Here is a 16,489-nt window from a genome sequence, read left to right as displayed (position 1 = left end):
GCATTTCATCTTAGTAGGCTAAATCAAAGTTTTCTTCTGGGGTCAGGTGGGGAAAACATACCTGGTGTTACTGAGCGTACAACAACTGGCTTTTCACTACCAGCCACAAACCCAAATCCTAGCACAGGATCCCTCCTCATTTCCACTTTCCGAGGAGTTGGAGGGGTTATTTGGCAGCTCTCTATTCGAGGGTCTTCAAATGTGGCTGATTGTGTCATGTGACTGTGAAAAAAATAAAAGATGGAAAAAGGAAAAAAATCATTAAAACATGATTTTGTGGTATCTACTTGAGCCAAGCAATTTGTGCAACGATATGAGATGAATATCTGAAACATTCTCACTAGAGGAACTAAAACACCAACTTAATAATTTTCTATTAGATTTTCTTATGCACTAAGTAATAATGCTGCTGGCAGGTCTCAAATGGTAATCAATAGTATCAGGCTTTAAAGATGCCTCTTTTTGACAGCACGCATTTAATCATATCCCATATATAAAAGAAAAATAACCCGAAAATAAAGCCTTTGTCATCTGTGCTTGAAGTTTTCATCCTTCAATTTTTGAAAAGGAAAAATAATAGTAGTGACCTACTCATAATATAAAACACAACAATTAGAGCCTGTCAGCCTTTTTAAGAGGACACACATTTTAAATTTGGGGATCTTCTATTTTAAACAAGTTGCTGAGCTGAATATCTTCTCCCTTCCTAAGGCACCCATAACAGCTCTGTATTTACTACTTGGATAAACTATCACTTCAAAATGTTCCAGGGCAGAAACAAACAAACAAAAAAAAGATATTAAGAAAATATATTTATGGCAAATTACTAAAATAATTTACTTTCTTCTATGGTGTTATGACAATGCCTATTCATTGTATCTAGAAGAAAAAATTCTCATGGCTGGAGGGAAAGATTTTGAGTTTTCAAGCAGAAAATAGAAAGGATAAAATATATCCAACATCACCTATCCATGAAATAGGTAACAGTTTAAAAGCATAAAGATTTTAAATTAATGTTAATAAACACTGAAACATGGCTGATGCTGTAGACAGTCAGAACCAAAACATATATACATTTTCCACCCAATGCCTCGAGACCCACTGAATCACAGCTACCAATTCCTCAGGGCCAATCAGACAGACAAACAGACAACTCTAGTGTCATATCCCAAACACCATCCATTGAACTCATGTGCTTCAGGAAACCAAACTACCACTGCAGGGAACAAGCAATATCTGGTCAGCACAGTACAAAGACAAATTTCAGCTCATGGCATCAACTTATTGCAGTCCTGAGAGACCTCAGATAGTATTTAAGTTGCCTGACCAGGCGTTAACTCTTTTTTTACCTTCAAGAGCGTGTAAGTCTGCAAGTGCCGAACTAACTAGCTCAGGGTAGATGAATGCAGTAGACAAATGGAGGGAGCCAAGTCCCAACCCCACCTGCAAAGAGGGCGCAGGCTCTGAGAAAGGTAACAACCAGGTGCCCAGCCCAAAAACTCTGAAACACAGATCAGAGAGGCAGATATCCCTGCAGCGTCATCCGTCGGTGTCCTCATAATTAATTAACAATATGAAATTCAACTAATTTTCACATGTCTTTGATAATTTTACATATAACATGTTATATAACATGAGAGTTAAGGGACATACAGTGCAACCAGCATTGTTGCTCTCACCACCTGTCCCTTTTCCATCTGCAAATGCAACTCCCTGAAGAACTCCAGACTGGCAGTCCATAAGGAGAAAGGTATCATTCAGAGATCTATTTTCAGCATCAATGACATGCAAAAACTTCTCTAATCTTTCCCCAACACATACACCTTGGGCATGACAACAATTTACTTTCTCTCCATGGTCTGCTTCATTACTGATACACAGAAGAGCAGCAAAATCTCAATAAACTCTCAGTGGGAGTCTATTTCTGTTACTGGATTTTTCTAGGGCTTTTCTTCAAAGAAGCTTTCTATCCTTACCACTAGATTCAGTCTGCCTAAGAGTAATATGCTGTCTTTTTATGCATATGATCAGAGGCAGCAGAAGATACTTTCTTACAAAAATAAGAGCAAGAGAATCTCTCTGTGCTCTCTTAATATACACATAAGGTGAGGTCAGAAAATATGTACTTGTTTTTTACTAGCTAGAGCATCACATCTGTTATTTCATTCTCCTCCTCCAGCTTTTGTCAGTTTATTTAAAATAACTTTTTATTTTGTTTTTCCCAATGAACTGTTAGAAAACCCCAAGAATTATATGCAGACCTATAAAAAGTCTATCTTCAAGACCTCCCAGGCATCTCCTCTCCATAAATTCCTACATAGTTTGTGCTTCTAGATATTTGTTATGTTGTTACAGTAGTAGTCACTGCCACATATATTCATTTTGTCTTTGTAATAAGATAATTTCTGATGTGTCACTGGTATCTAAAACACCATCTATTTCAACTTGAAAACTTTGCTTTAGTAGACACCACAAAACTCTGCACTTTCCACCTCTCTTATATGACAGCCCCACAAAGTTAATATTCCACAAAGTTAAGACAATCTATTTAATTTTTTTCCTAATAGCTGCTTCCATTTTTGTAACTGGGGTACTACAAGCCCAAACAGAAAGCGCCTTCTGTCTCCATATTTACAAGCAATGTGCAAATACTGCTTGAGCCTTTGAAAACGACTTTCCTGTCCTTGTACTTAATCTGTCTTCTAGCACTTGTATAGTCTGTTTTAAAAAGGAAAAAACCCCAAACAACCCCAAAACCCCCTAACCAACAGCTGTATTTTACATAACAAGCTCTAAGAGCAGACATAGATTTGCTTAAAAGGGCAGCCCTGCCACTGGGTACTCCAGCCCTTGCCTTGGCTGGTGCTGAGGATCTGCAGCAGCACAGCATCAGTTATTCAAAGCCTAAGCGAGAGGATCAGTGAGGAGTAGTCCATCATGATTCTGAGTAGTGCAGCAGACACTATTGATTTTTAAGGTTACCCACCTTGAAATACATCAACTAAAAAGACTCTGCACCTCATGCTTTCACAGCTTGCTGCATCAGATATGCTTGTGCCATTCAGTACTTTGGGGGTGTATTTCAAGAGAGCAGCAAGATGTATAAATATGATCCCAGAAGAGATTAGAGGAATGCTCAAAGCTTTTTGTGATGGTTCATTGACAAATCCGCTTCCTCCTGTGGTTAGTTCATTATTGAGATGCCAGTTGTGGTACCACAGTTCAAGACTAATTTGAATTCTGCATTAATTGGAGGTATTTGATCTCCTCCTCAGCTGCGGAAAACACTGACTTCTGCAGAATAACTATGCTACAAGTTCTAAACCAGAATCTAATAAGCTTGGACTCAAAAAAGACCCTTTGGGGAACCCTACCCAGAACATCCCTTACATTGTGAAAGATCTTAGAAGAATAACTGCAACACTACAAACTTGCTGTTTGCTTCAAAACCCAAAAAATGTATTTAGATACAGTTCTTACATCATACCTAAAGATTTACTTTTCTCAAGGAAAAATAGGAGAAAAATGAAAAGCCTGAGATTTTAAATATGAACTGTTCTTTCCATGTACACAAACTCAAGCTGCCCTTAGATTGCCTTTTCAAAGAGACACACTTATTCCTCCCATTTTCAACAGCTGAGGTTAGTCCCTGCTTTACAAAAGGCCTTCTTCTCTGATGCACTCATGTTGTCAGCAGTGGGAGACTGCTGCCATATGAGGGAGAATAATTTGTAGAGAATTTCTTGAACAGAGATTTTATATACCAGACTCTTCTGAGAAATAAACTACCAGCTATGGAAAATCATAGCAGAAGTGCAATCATAAGCACTTACTCTCAAAAAGTCTCTGTGGCAACTGCTCTAGTCAAAAGAGAAGGTAACAGGGGAAATGAGAGAGAAGATATCTGAGCAGGCATGCACCAACACGCAGAGCAGAATAGAGATGTTGCAGGGTGGCATAAAATTCATGTGCACACTTACCCACAAAGGGACCTAGAGTGAGTAAATGAGGAAGAAAATTTGGAAAGAAAAACACTCTGGGAGCACTCATCAGCTGCATCAAGACAGCACTTGCAGACACAATTCAGAAGCCCAGGACTTAATAAGGAGTCTAACAGATGCATATCCAAATTCATGCTTGGCTTAGAGGTGTGGTTTAAGACTGACACTTTGAATCCTCACAAAATTAGCTTCAAAATTATGAACTTGGTGATATTTTCCATGGAAACCTTCCTAGTATTGTCCTTCTTTCAGTTAGAAGCTGAATAATCCAAGGAATACATAAACAAAGATTGCAACTGAGAACTTGATTTAATAATGCTTACTAGTAATGAAAAGCAAATTATCTGAGTAAAATGCTATTTTAGCCTTTGCGTTTTGATGTCATTCCCTGACATGTCAAAAGTTGGGGTTTTTTTTAAAAAAAAATGGACCTTGCATTTTCACAAAAAATGGTTAGAGCTCTAAGAAACTGAAAACTATGACATGAACCCAGCAATCCTGTTTCTGATTAACATTTTAAAAATAAGTAACAAAGGCACCTGAACAACTTTAGCACCATTCTGCAAAGACTTCCAAAAAGAAAGCAAAAAAAGTGATACCTCAAATTGAGTTGAATAGAGATGCACAACCACCAACTCTAAAACAACCATAATCAATTGGCTGTTGCATTATATTTTGACAGGGTGGAGACATCTCACTTTCAGGTGTCTCATTTCATGTTCCCCTATTAGAGTTTGTTTCAATTACTTCACAGGTTAACACCAGCTTGCAGTTTTGGGGTGTTTAATCCTTAGCTTTTAAATAGTGACAGTACCTCTGCTATACAGATTGATTTACTTACAAAACAGACTCTTTTTAACTTGAGACACAGCAGGTGTAAACTTGATCAATGACAGAGAAGAGTCTGTGGAAATGTCAAACCACTCACAGACTGATGAGTAGAAGTGGGCAAGGAGGATGGAGATAAGGACTTTTTACCAAAGGTTTAATTCAGAAATAACAAAACCACTTCAAATTGTTGAGCACTGTCTCATTAATTTGGAGGAGGTGGAGGATCTGCTTTGTTGATTGCAGTTGTGATTTTCAACAAGATCAGCAAGTTAAGGACATTGAACAAACTTTCATTTACAATTGTCCATCTGAGTCCCTGCCGTGAGTCTCTGCCCATCCTGCCCCAAAACTACATCTTCATACTCTATTCAGAGTCTTGGGCTCTGCACTCAAGATTTCCTGGGAGTGGGAAAAGCTATTGCAGCAACACAAGGAAGTAAATCTAATCATCATTCTACCACCATTCTTCAGGAATTAGCTCTAAGTAAAATGGCTTGAGACTTGAGATGGTTTTATGAAAACTGACAACAACATGAGGGTATTCTACATTTTCCTGCTTGATAATCTGGAAAGAGTACCAAAACAAAAACGACAGCTAAAAGAGAACTGTCACAGAGATGAAGAAATATGCAAAATTTCCAGAAAATGAAAAACTGATCTTTGTTAATTTTGCTTAACTAGTAGCTAAATATGAAAAATAATTTCCTTCCTTTCTTTCGTCCTGCAACTTCTCAGTATATCCCAAGTTAATTTATTTTCTCTAAGAAATCCCTCAAGAATTATTAAGAACTGGGACACAAGTGTCAAAATCATGCATCAACTGCCTTTTACTTGAAAAGGATATTTCAAGAAAAAAGTGCACAAGTAGTTATTACATTGCTCAGTAAAACTGCTGCTCCTACAGAGAATCTGGTGCCTTGACAAACTCTTTTTTTGCTCCATTTTTCAGGAAACCAGAGAATTGCTCAAAGCTCTAGAATTTTTTTTGACATATTCAACAGACAAAAAATTTATTTTCAGTGGCTAAAAAAGGAGTCAACTTCTAACGCTTCAAGAAAATTTTCCCTACATTTTCAATGTTTTTGTGCAAGTGTATATTCTGAGAATTCAGTATCACAGCCACAAAATGCAACTGGGGATATTGATCAGATCTTTTTATTTCTTTCTTTCTAGGACTACCTTTTTTTTTGCCCCAGTGTCAATTTTTTTTTTTCCCAAAGCTTCTTCAACAGTTAAACCCTCCAAAGTCAGGTCATTTTATAACACCCTAGAAAATGTTTGGCATATGCCATCTGGATGAACATATGGTAAAAATGTAATTAGAAAGAAAAAAGGTTTGCTGGTTTCAGAAGAAGCTGGTGACAGCTTTTTTTGATAAAATTGGATACAGGGAAATCTGACACGTAAAAAAAATTCAAAATCCACTGTTCCACTGTTGGGCATGATCTGCAATCTAAAGCAAGGCAAAGTGAACCAAAATTGCACTGAATAAAACTGACATGAATGCAAATTTAGAGGGCTAAAAAGATTTTTGCTCAACTTTAGACAGACACTGGGGAAAACAACACTGAAAATATAATTCACAATGACACTTAGCACTCATATTATTACATGTGTAAAATGTAAATGTTTTTGCATTCTGCCTTATTCTGTATATGAAAATTATATATTGAAAAAAAAAACCTTCTATAGTTGAATCCCACAATGACATGAAAATAAGTCTCAAGCTCCAACTGCCAAGTAGCAATTGTTTGCTTTGAGTATTGTATCTACAGATTGCTAGAGAAATTATCTTTTAAAATTATTATTCTCTCAGGATAGCCACAAACATTTCAAAAGCTCTGTTCATGATGAACATTGGATTTCCTGCCTTTTGTATTGGGACGGGACTTTACAGGCACAAGCCAAACAGCAGAAATTGCACAGAAACATCTCAGTGAAAATTGGTGGAGAGAGGGCCCCTGAATGCTGGAATTCCTCCCCTGGAAGTTGAGCATGATGCCAGCCTCCGTCTGACTCGGTGCCCAAAATGCACAGCCAACATGGGTGTGCCAATGCCAAGTAAGGCTGAACTGCAGCCGTGCACATGCAGCACATAATGCACATGGACAGCCCACCCCCCAACACAAAATTATACAACTAGACACTGCTGAATGGCACTTCTGTCCCAGCAAACATTTCCCAACCAGGTGACACCAGGTTCAGCAGAAATACTCTTGGTTTCAAAGCCTGTACATGAATAGAGATTCAGGGGCCCGTTCTTGAGCAGGTTTTCCTGGCCAAAGGAAGCTCACAAAATACTCGTATGTACAAGACTGCATGGATGAAACTTGTGTGAACTGCCACCCACAATAAATTCCAAGGCAAGCCCTGGGCTGGAGCTGTGAAGACAGGGTAATCCAAAATGTGGGAGAGAGAAAGACAGCAGAAAGACAAATGGTTAACATTGGCTGGTTTGACCACCAATTGGTCCTTGCCTTTTCCTGGAAAAGAGATTTACAATGCCACAAAGTCACTGGTATTTCCTTCCAGAAAGGAGCCTTTCACAGGTCAACTCTTGCATATGCAGCATGGGTTGGTAGTATAGCACATGGAGGGAGGGTGTTTGGCCACCTGACTGGCCCAGCTCCTTCAAGAAGGAAACTGTGCAAGATGCTTCTGCTAGAAATCAGAATTACTGGCTTTCCCCCACAGCAGGAATTTCTTAAAAAGTTAGGATTTAAAGCACACCTAGGTTTTATCCTGACAAAAAGCATTTTTCTTAAAGTTATCTGAGTTACTCTGTTTAGGACAGTGAACTACTTTAAGGTCCTTAAAGATGATCTGAAATGTAGTTTTTCATTATCCCCTGTACACGCATCAACAAATCCTGTTGCAACTACAGACACAGAAAAGGGGGAAAAAAGCCCCAGCCTGCAAGTACACAATAAATCCATTTGGGCTGAAGATGTCCTCTGGAAAACAGCACAAACAATTCCAATTCATCCTGCTTTAGAGATTTTACACTAACTCTATCAAGAACAATCTGTGAGCCTTGCCTGGTCCAAGTCTGCAACAAACAGCAGAGACCTGTACTAAGGGCTGCCAGCATTTCCCATCCAGCAAGTAAAAGGAACTAGGAAATGCCATGTCCAACTCAACATGGACAATTTGTCCAACTGAAATGTTATAAAAAGAAAAAGGGAGGAGAAGCAGCATGGAAATTGCTTTAAAGGTCCTGATTAGATCTGGAAAGCTACTAACTACAAAAATCTCATCTGGTGTAATGCTGGAAGCTTGCTCCAACCATCACATATCACTCGCTGTAAACACTAGGCGTGGGTAACCTGATGACATGGCAACAAGACAGAATGCAGATTTCATTTGCCCAGTGTGTAGCCCCCTGGTACAGCTGGGTTTGGCACGAACCAACAGCTGAAACACTGAAGCCACTGCTTTAACAGTTCTGTATCTGCCTAACTCTTGGGAACTCAGTACTGTTATGAGTACATGGAGACAAGCAATTACAGCAGAAGCAAAACTCATTTGTTAATCCTTTAAACTTAATCTTCCTTATTCCTTCAGCAACTGAACGGTTGAGCAGGTCACAGAAAGAGCTCTGAATTATCTACTCATTTCTTCCTTTCCAGTTACAGTGGAGGGCTCCTGAGCCAAAGCTAGCCCTTCTGAAGGTGCCGTGTCAACTCAGCATTCCAACATATTGCCTCTTGGGCAAAGTGCAGCCTTTCTCAGGGCAAACTGAACATCAGCTGGCAGTGTTAAACCAGGTGAAACATGTTGATGTTTCATATGGCAACATACGGGTTAGTTGATAAACAGCAGGTACTCCATACTGTGGCTGCTTAGTTTATCCACAGCCAAGTATTTAAATATAAACCCTGAGTTTATATCACTCTGGTCCATACAGCTCTCTGAACTCAGAAGTACTGAGTACTGCACCTGCTTCTGTATGTTCACTTCAGACAGGGCAACACAACAACCAAGTTAGAAACACTGAATTTGTCTGAGTTCAGGGTAACAAAGAGGAGCAGTCTGTACACCAGTACAAGCTGTCACCAGTTTCCAATGCTAGGTATGAATTCTCTTCACTGGAAATTCAAGCACAGGGAAGATTAGAAAGTTGCTTTTACAAAGACATCCAACTCTCACCCTCATACAATGACAGCAAGGAAAACCTTTAATTCTCCAGCTACCAGACAGAAAGGGATCTGAAAGCAACCAAGGGGATAGAATGAATGTAAAAGATTTTCATAGAAATTCACAAAAGCCCCAAAATGAAGCCTTCATGATCTGTAACAAAGTCTTCACAGTTAGTCTCCAAAGCAAATCTTGTTGTTCTGTAATTCTGGAGAAGGCCTTCAGGACAGAGAGGAAACAAAGAAACCATCTCTTCCTTTCTCCTTTCTTTTTACAAATACAAATAGAGAGGATTACTCTTCTCGACTGCTGATTTGGGAGCATGCCATTATGATTTCAGCAAATGCAAAATGAGAAAGAGAACTTAATCGAAACAACCTAGAATAACAGATTGCACTGATGGGATGTGAGGCTGCCAGATAGAGCTGTCATGCAAAAATTAAGCATAGGATATTGAAAGGAGAAAAAAACCAGGTGTGTTTGATCTTTGTTTTTTTTCCCGATACGCTATTCTCTACACTTCAGCCCAAACGGCTGAATTATTTTTCCGGGCTTACATTTTCATTCCAAAGTAAGCAGCTAACCTTTCTAAGTGAGAGCACTTCTAGTAACCGCAGGATATTTTATATATCTTAGAAATAGGGTTGCTGCAGATCATATTGCAGCTTCATTATTCAAAGAAGCTTTCGCTAAAGCCTGCAGGTCATTTCTATTTACCTACATGTGAGAAGCTGCCCAACTGGCAATCCATTACGTTTGATAGTATCTATATAAATATTATTACAGACACTATATGTCCTAACGATGTATAAGAATCATTACCTCCTTCAATTTGTAACTGCCAGCAAATTTCCTCAAGAGAGTAAGGAGAAAAAAGGTTATATACAACATTTCAAAACATTGGAATAAAACTGGAGTGAGAGCTGCTCTAGAGAAGCCTATTCAGATAGAAACCCCTTGCTTACAGGTGAGGAAAAAGGTCAAACAAAAGTGGCACGTACAGTAACCTTAACACAAAAAATAAATTATGATGGAAGTTGCAGCCAGGCTGATCAGCACATCAAATCTCCATGGTTATCTCAAGAAGTCCCAATTTTCTGCAGACAGTGAAAGCTCTTAGTAAGGGAAGCAGTTAATTCCAAACTATGACAATCCTCACTTTGGAGTTCAGAATAATTCTACAGATGGCTTGCTTTTTTTGTTTAAGTCACAGACATGCCACTCTCTTCTGAAATCTAAAGCTGATAAACTCTGCAAAGCCCCATCTCATGAAAAACATAATCAAAGGTCTTAAAAGGTTTCCTAACTGAGAAAGTACATAAAGCATTTTGGAATGTTAATTTTTTTAAAGGAAAAAGAACACTAGTGCAATTCTGGCATTAAATATAATGCTGAAACAAAGACTTTAAAGACTCGGACTTTCAAAAAAACAAATGCAATTAAAACAAAATCTTGGTCACTGATACTGCACACCTATAGTACACATTTTCAGCCTGGAAACTGTAATGTCTCCTTTTGTACATAGGGTAGACTGACAGAACAGTCCAAACTTGAAGAAAACAAGCAATAATTAACATTCTGAAAGATATTAATTTCTTACTTATCTTCTGAAACTTAAGAACAAGGATGGATCTGAGCCATTGGCAATATGTGTAAATTACTTCATCTTGTAAGTGTAGGTCTGGTTTTGATCAGGTTGATCTGGGGTTTAGGACTACATGAAAGAGTGGCAGTTGGTAGCCATACAAAACCAAGGTTTTTGGGTTTTTCTGGGTTTTTTGGTTTTTGGTTTTTTTTTTAGTAAAACCACCACAAAACCAAAATAAGTGCTGAACTACACACTTATTTAAACACAATCCTTGACATTATCTGGTTATCTAGCTGTAGCTGAATTTAGACCAATATTATCCCCCATTAAGCTGCAGTCCATACCATGAGGATAAATCAATTTTGTAGGAAACATTCCAGAGATGAAGTTCCCAATTTACTATGTAAATTACTTCCACTGCATAGTGCATTCTATAAAACAGTGTTTTACTAGTTAGATAACACTTCCTGACCCAAAGCCCCTTAATTTCTACAGAGCATCACTGAACCATAGTGGCCTTTCAAACACAGGGTAGGATTTAAGCTGCATGGCACAGCACATGGGAAGGGAAAAAAAAAAAAAAAAAAAAAAAAAAAAGGGCAACATCTGTCTAATTATACCAGTAAAACCTCAACACTTTATAAAATATAATGTGGCCTCATTTTAGCATCCATACAAAGCATATTGAACCTTGCTTTTAAATGTCTGCCATAAAGTAAAGAGCACTTCCACCAAGGAATGAGAAGCCAAGCAAACCAAGCTGTCTGACTTTAGAAAAGGTTCATGGAGCTCATCCAGGGTCTGGAACACAAGTCTTATGAGGAGTGGCTGAGAGAGCTGGGAGTGTTTAGTCTGGACAAGACTCAGAGGAGACCTTATCACTCTCTACAAGAAAGAGTAGAGACCTGAAAGGAGATTGCAGTAACTTGTGGATTGGTCTCTTCTTCCAAGTAACAAGCAAGAGAACGAGAGGAAATGGCATCAAGTTGTGTCAGAGGAGGTTTAGATTGGGTATTTGAAAAATTTCTTAAACAAAAGGTTTGTCAAGGATTGGAGCAGGCTGCCCAGGGGAGCAGCTCTGGAGGTATTTAATGGATGTGCAAAACTGGGGACATGGCTTAGTGGTGAACTTGGCAGTGCTGGGTTAATGGGTCACTTGATGATCTTAGAGGTCTTTTGCAAACCTAATGATTCTATGATTCTCTTCTACATACAACATCTTTGCTGACAAATCCAGGAATTATGCACATCTTAGTCACCTCACAGCCTACAACTGAAATTAAGAAATAAATTTGCAGACATTTAGTAGACCAGTTTTTCATAGAATAAGAAGCCAGTCTATGAAGGAAGCACAAATTCCTTGAAAGCAAAACAGCCCTTGCCATCATTAATTACTCAAACCAATCTTTATATTTTCAGATCACAGAGAGTCTAGTCTATAAATGGAACACATTTTCATAATTTAATCATATAGCATTTTAATTTAACAAAATATACAAATCAAATTGTTATTCCACAAATCAAGAACTCAAACAGATTAATTAGAGAAGTTTTATTCATTTCTGACAAGCAGTTTAACTTCAAAAATCTACATAATTCAGATTTGGGGGTAGGAAAGAAAAAATCTGTCATATCAGGAAAATAAATTACTCTCTGAATTCTGTTTTGAAACAAAAGTCATACATTCTCACAATTGATTTAAAACAACTGGAATAAAAACCAAAGCTCTACTATTTTCTAAAATTAATTGAAACATCTGGCAAGAGAAAACAATAAGTCTTCAGTGACGGATAATTAACCTACTCACTGTTCTGTCAAAATCAACTACTCTACTACCTATATTCAGAAACATAGGAACAGATTTGGAAAAGTTTTAACATTTTAAATTAAATTCATATCCTTGTAAAACACAGTTGCTTATTCTCTTTTGTGTAAAGAATGAGATCAAATAAAGTATTAGCAATTCAGGGGAACTTACGTCTGTCCATTATAGTTTTGCTATAAATGAAATAGTAGGAAAAAATAATTTGTTTTAGAAGATGTCTCATATAAGCTTTTGCATCTACATTCTGTAGAGTTATGCAGATTACTCTTTGCCAGTTGTAGGTCCTGTATTTCTACCTCCCAGTTATGGCCTGATCCCAATACATAAAGCTTTTTTAAAAAACAAACCCCAAAAGAAACTAAAAAAACCCTTGCAGCTACAGAAAAAATAGAAAATGTTTTGCAATAAATCTTTCTATTACACTTCTTCAATTAAATTCCTCCTCTTCTGTTTTCCAAAAATTAAACCACTTTTAAAATAAACCTGAAGTTTTTTCCTTAAAAAATAGCTAGATGCATGGCAACAATTCAGAATACCCAGGTATGAAAGAAAAGTCCCACCCTCACTAACACCACCTTGGAGGGAAAAAAACCAGCAGCTAAAATCCACTTAAATGCCAGGTCACATATACATTATTTAAAGAGTGAAGATGGGAGCCCAAGGAACATGAGCACACCAAGTCCAGCGTGACTTTTTTCACAGTCAAACCATGAAGCAGAACTAGAAATGGGAAGGAGAGTTGGTAGTGATGACATCAGAGGAGAAGCCTCATCAGAAACTCTGCTATTCCTCTTAATTATGATAGTGTGAAAAGAGTCGCTATGCCAAAATGAAATTCACAGCCAAACTCCTGGAACACACCATGTTATACCTGTGACATTATCAGTGCAGGAAAAATTACAAGAAAAACTTTCTAGAAGCCTCCATAACTTCCATATCTTACTTCCAGCCTCTTCACAGAGACTGAAAAAAACCCCCAACTTGTTTTTTCCTTCCAGGATGCTTTCTTACAGATTAGCTCAAACATCAACCAGCCTTTAACAGGAATTAATGAATCCACAGGCAGCCTGACTTTTAGTAACATCTAGGTAAAACAGCCCTGGCAAGACAAAGTGGTCTTTGTGGGAAGTAGAAAAACATTGGGAAGCCTTGGCAACATTATCATCTCACCATCCATCAAACACTGCACTGCCATCCTCAGTCTACTCCATCAACCTGCATTCCCTGTTTTTCTGGCCACATTGAAAGGACATTTCCCTGTCAAATCTACGTGAGGCACTGTTAATTCACAGTAATGAGACTAAAGCAACTTCTGTTTTAAAGGGAAATAATTACTCCAGCACACGCAAGTCCAGTTAAAGCCATTTTGTAGGGATCACAGTGTACGGCCACGAGCATCCTCATTTCTCACAGTTACAGTGACCATACTGTTTGGGAAATCTTCTAGAGTGGAGCTTAGATCTTTGGAGGGGAAGCCATCACTAATTCAACCCTGAAGCTGTGTACATATTGCCAGATGAAATAAAACATGAGCACGAACCGAATGTTTTCTACAAGAACAAAACCTGTCTCTTCCCCTTAGATCTTCTTGTAGCTGTAACTAAGGGCAAACAGAAGTCTGGATTTTCATGAGTTTTGCATAGCTCTTGTAAAATTGAGGCTGCAATGCAGCTTCCATATCAAACAGCTGAGAATAAACCTGCAGTTATGTGCTGTTAGGGTCAAATCAATCCCTTAGACTGAAACAATATGGCACAATCTGGCTGGGAAAATCTGCATATCCAGATCCTCTGCTGTAGTGTGTCTTCCTTTGTCTTTGCATGTGCTTTCCTTTACAGATCTTCAGTCAAGACTACATTTGCAGTGTAATCCTTAGGAGAATTTTAAATCAGTCACACTGGAAACATTTAATTTGCTTTCTAAATAATGATTCAGATTCTCTTTTAGGGAAAGTTGCAAGGGCAGGGAGAGAAAAAAAAAAAAAAAGAGAGAAGCTTGGAATAATTAATCCCTTCTACCAGTTGGAAGACTGCTACAATAGTTTGACCAGGCTCCTGGAGTTATAAAATATGGAGTGTTTGGGATTCAAAGCAGACAACTCTCTGCAGCAAAATTAGCTATTCATCTCCATTCTTCTGTATATAAATGAGCAAACAAGTTACAGCCAAAGTGTCTGCCTGCATAGTCTGCTTAGTAATTCTGAATGCAGGACTTTCCAGTGCACAGACACCCAGAATTAATGTTGAAAATACCCTGGCAGTCAGTTATTACTACTGATAAATATTAAATTGGATGGGAGACTGTACTATAAAAACTGAAACTAGAGAAATGAAATGGCTGTGTTTTTAGCCAGAAAGACATGCCCTCTAAAAGATAAAAAAGAGAATTCTTCAGTAGGTATATCTATGCTAATGATTGATCAGAAGAAACTTCAAAGCAGATGAGTCTACAAAGCAAGGAGATCCATCATACAAATCTGAATTCATTAATGAAGCTTATCTTGTATAATTGTATCCTATGAATGATGCTGCCGGCACAAAGCAACATGGACAGTGTTTACTAAATATGGTAAAGTACTGTCCTACATTCAGTACTTTAAAAAAGTAGTATTTGGCGGGTTTTGCATGCTAATAATCTTTTGTGAGTACCTTATGTGCTTAGATCAGATGGCAACAAGATTGGATGCCTTACTTTTGTCCTTCCTAATTCTGGACTAGCCTCTGAAATCTCAGCATTGGTACAAGTATGCTAAGCAGTGCAGTACATGTTTCTGTGCCAAAAAAAGTGAAATCACAGACAAATAACCTGGTTTCAGGATAGAAAATTACCTCCGTGCCAAATTATTTATAGAGAAGTCTTACTTCATGGTATCAACAAAGGCCATAAACAGCAAATGAAGATCCAACATGCTGCTCTCATCATCACCTGCTCCATACAAATTTTCACACCCCTCCAATTGTGGCATGTTCAGAAGGGCAGTGGTACTGCAGGAAGGCTTGAACTCATGCTGATGAGGTCAGAGCACTATTCCAATGTTTTAATTCAGCTGCGCAGGGCAGACAGCTGCTTTTACCAGTTTGAAGCCCTAGATAAGGCACACATTGCATTCAGACTCAAGTCTCAATTCACATTGCACTATGTTTTCCAAGTCTAAGTAGCAAGTCTGGTAAGCCAGGGATTTGGTGTCCTTGGCTCTAGCAGCAAGCTCTCAGAGCCTTTTCAAATTAGGGCTGATTTCTTACTGGCTGGGAGCTAGGTCCTCAAGTTGAGGGGAAGCATGTACACTAAGGAGACACTGTAAGTCAAGCATTTCTCATTATCCCACATCTTCTACTACTGGAAACTTTTAAAATTATTTTTGTGTCTATCTGGATATAGACCACCAAATCAGGTTCCCAGTCCAGTCAGCTCCAGAAGCAAAGCTCAGCTCAGCATCAATGAAACACCCTCTCCAGCATGTGCCTGACCTCTGAGCAGCTACACAGGAAACCAGACCCAGGTCCAACAGCAGCTGCCAGGGGAGGGCTCAGATCCTTATCATCTTCATAGATGGTGTATAAAGGATGACGTAACAAGTTCATGCATACTGGAAGGAATGCTGCTTTTCAGCAAGGTTGGATGGGCAATGCCCATTTATTTAGGTAGCAACTGTATTTTTGGAAGAATGGCAGTACAGGAAAGCTTATAGGAACAGAAAAATTTACTTTGAGTCCAAGTTTGCCTAATAGCAAGTTATTAGAGCAGCTTATGTAGCTGAGAAAACTTTTAACCAGAAGATCTTGTTGCCCAAAAGCATGGGGTTTTTTTGTTTTTTGGTTTTTTTTGGTTTGCTTTTTTTCCTGAACTATCTTTGTCATCCCAGTAGAAGATACTATCTCTGCTAACAAGCTCTGCCTCAGTTCTATTTCTAGATCTATCACAGTTACAAAAACACTACCAGCACAAATTAATTCACTGTTCTCAGGAAGGGTTTTTCTGATTCTGTTTTTAATGTACTGTGGATAATATACTGGGTATAGACTTATTTACCCTACCTTATCTTAGATCAGATTAAATTCAACTATATATATATCAGAAAATATCAGTTTGAAAATGCTGCTTAGCTGT

At 38.3% G+C, this 16,489-nt stretch overlaps 1 protein-coding gene across 5 annotated transcripts in view; it reads right to left on the bottom strand.

Moving 5' to 3' along the window:
• Positions 1 to 16,489, bottom strand: part of FRMPD4 (FERM and PDZ domain containing 4) — a 300,820-nt gene that overhangs the window by 68,163 nt on the left and 216,168 nt on the right. For 4 of the 5 annotated variants that reach the window (XM_033052215.2, XM_033052211.2, XM_033052210.2 and 1 more), the window contains exon 3: positions 62 to 222. The exons of the other annotated variant lie outside the window; for it this stretch is intronic. In XM_033052215.2, the coding sequence (XP_032908106.1) occupies positions 62 to 222 (161 nt within the window). The remainder of the gene's footprint in view (positions 1 to 61; positions 223 to 16,489) is intronic. 5 annotated transcript variants of the gene reach the window in all.

Source organism: Catharus ustulatus, chromosome 2, assembly GCF_009819885.2.
Source record: "Catharus ustulatus isolate bCatUst1 chromosome 2, bCatUst1.pri.v2, whole genome shotgun sequence".
Lineage (NCBI taxonomy): Eukaryota > Metazoa > Chordata > Aves > Passeriformes > Turdidae > Catharus > Catharus ustulatus.
This window is presented reverse-complemented; position numbering and strand designations above follow the sequence as displayed.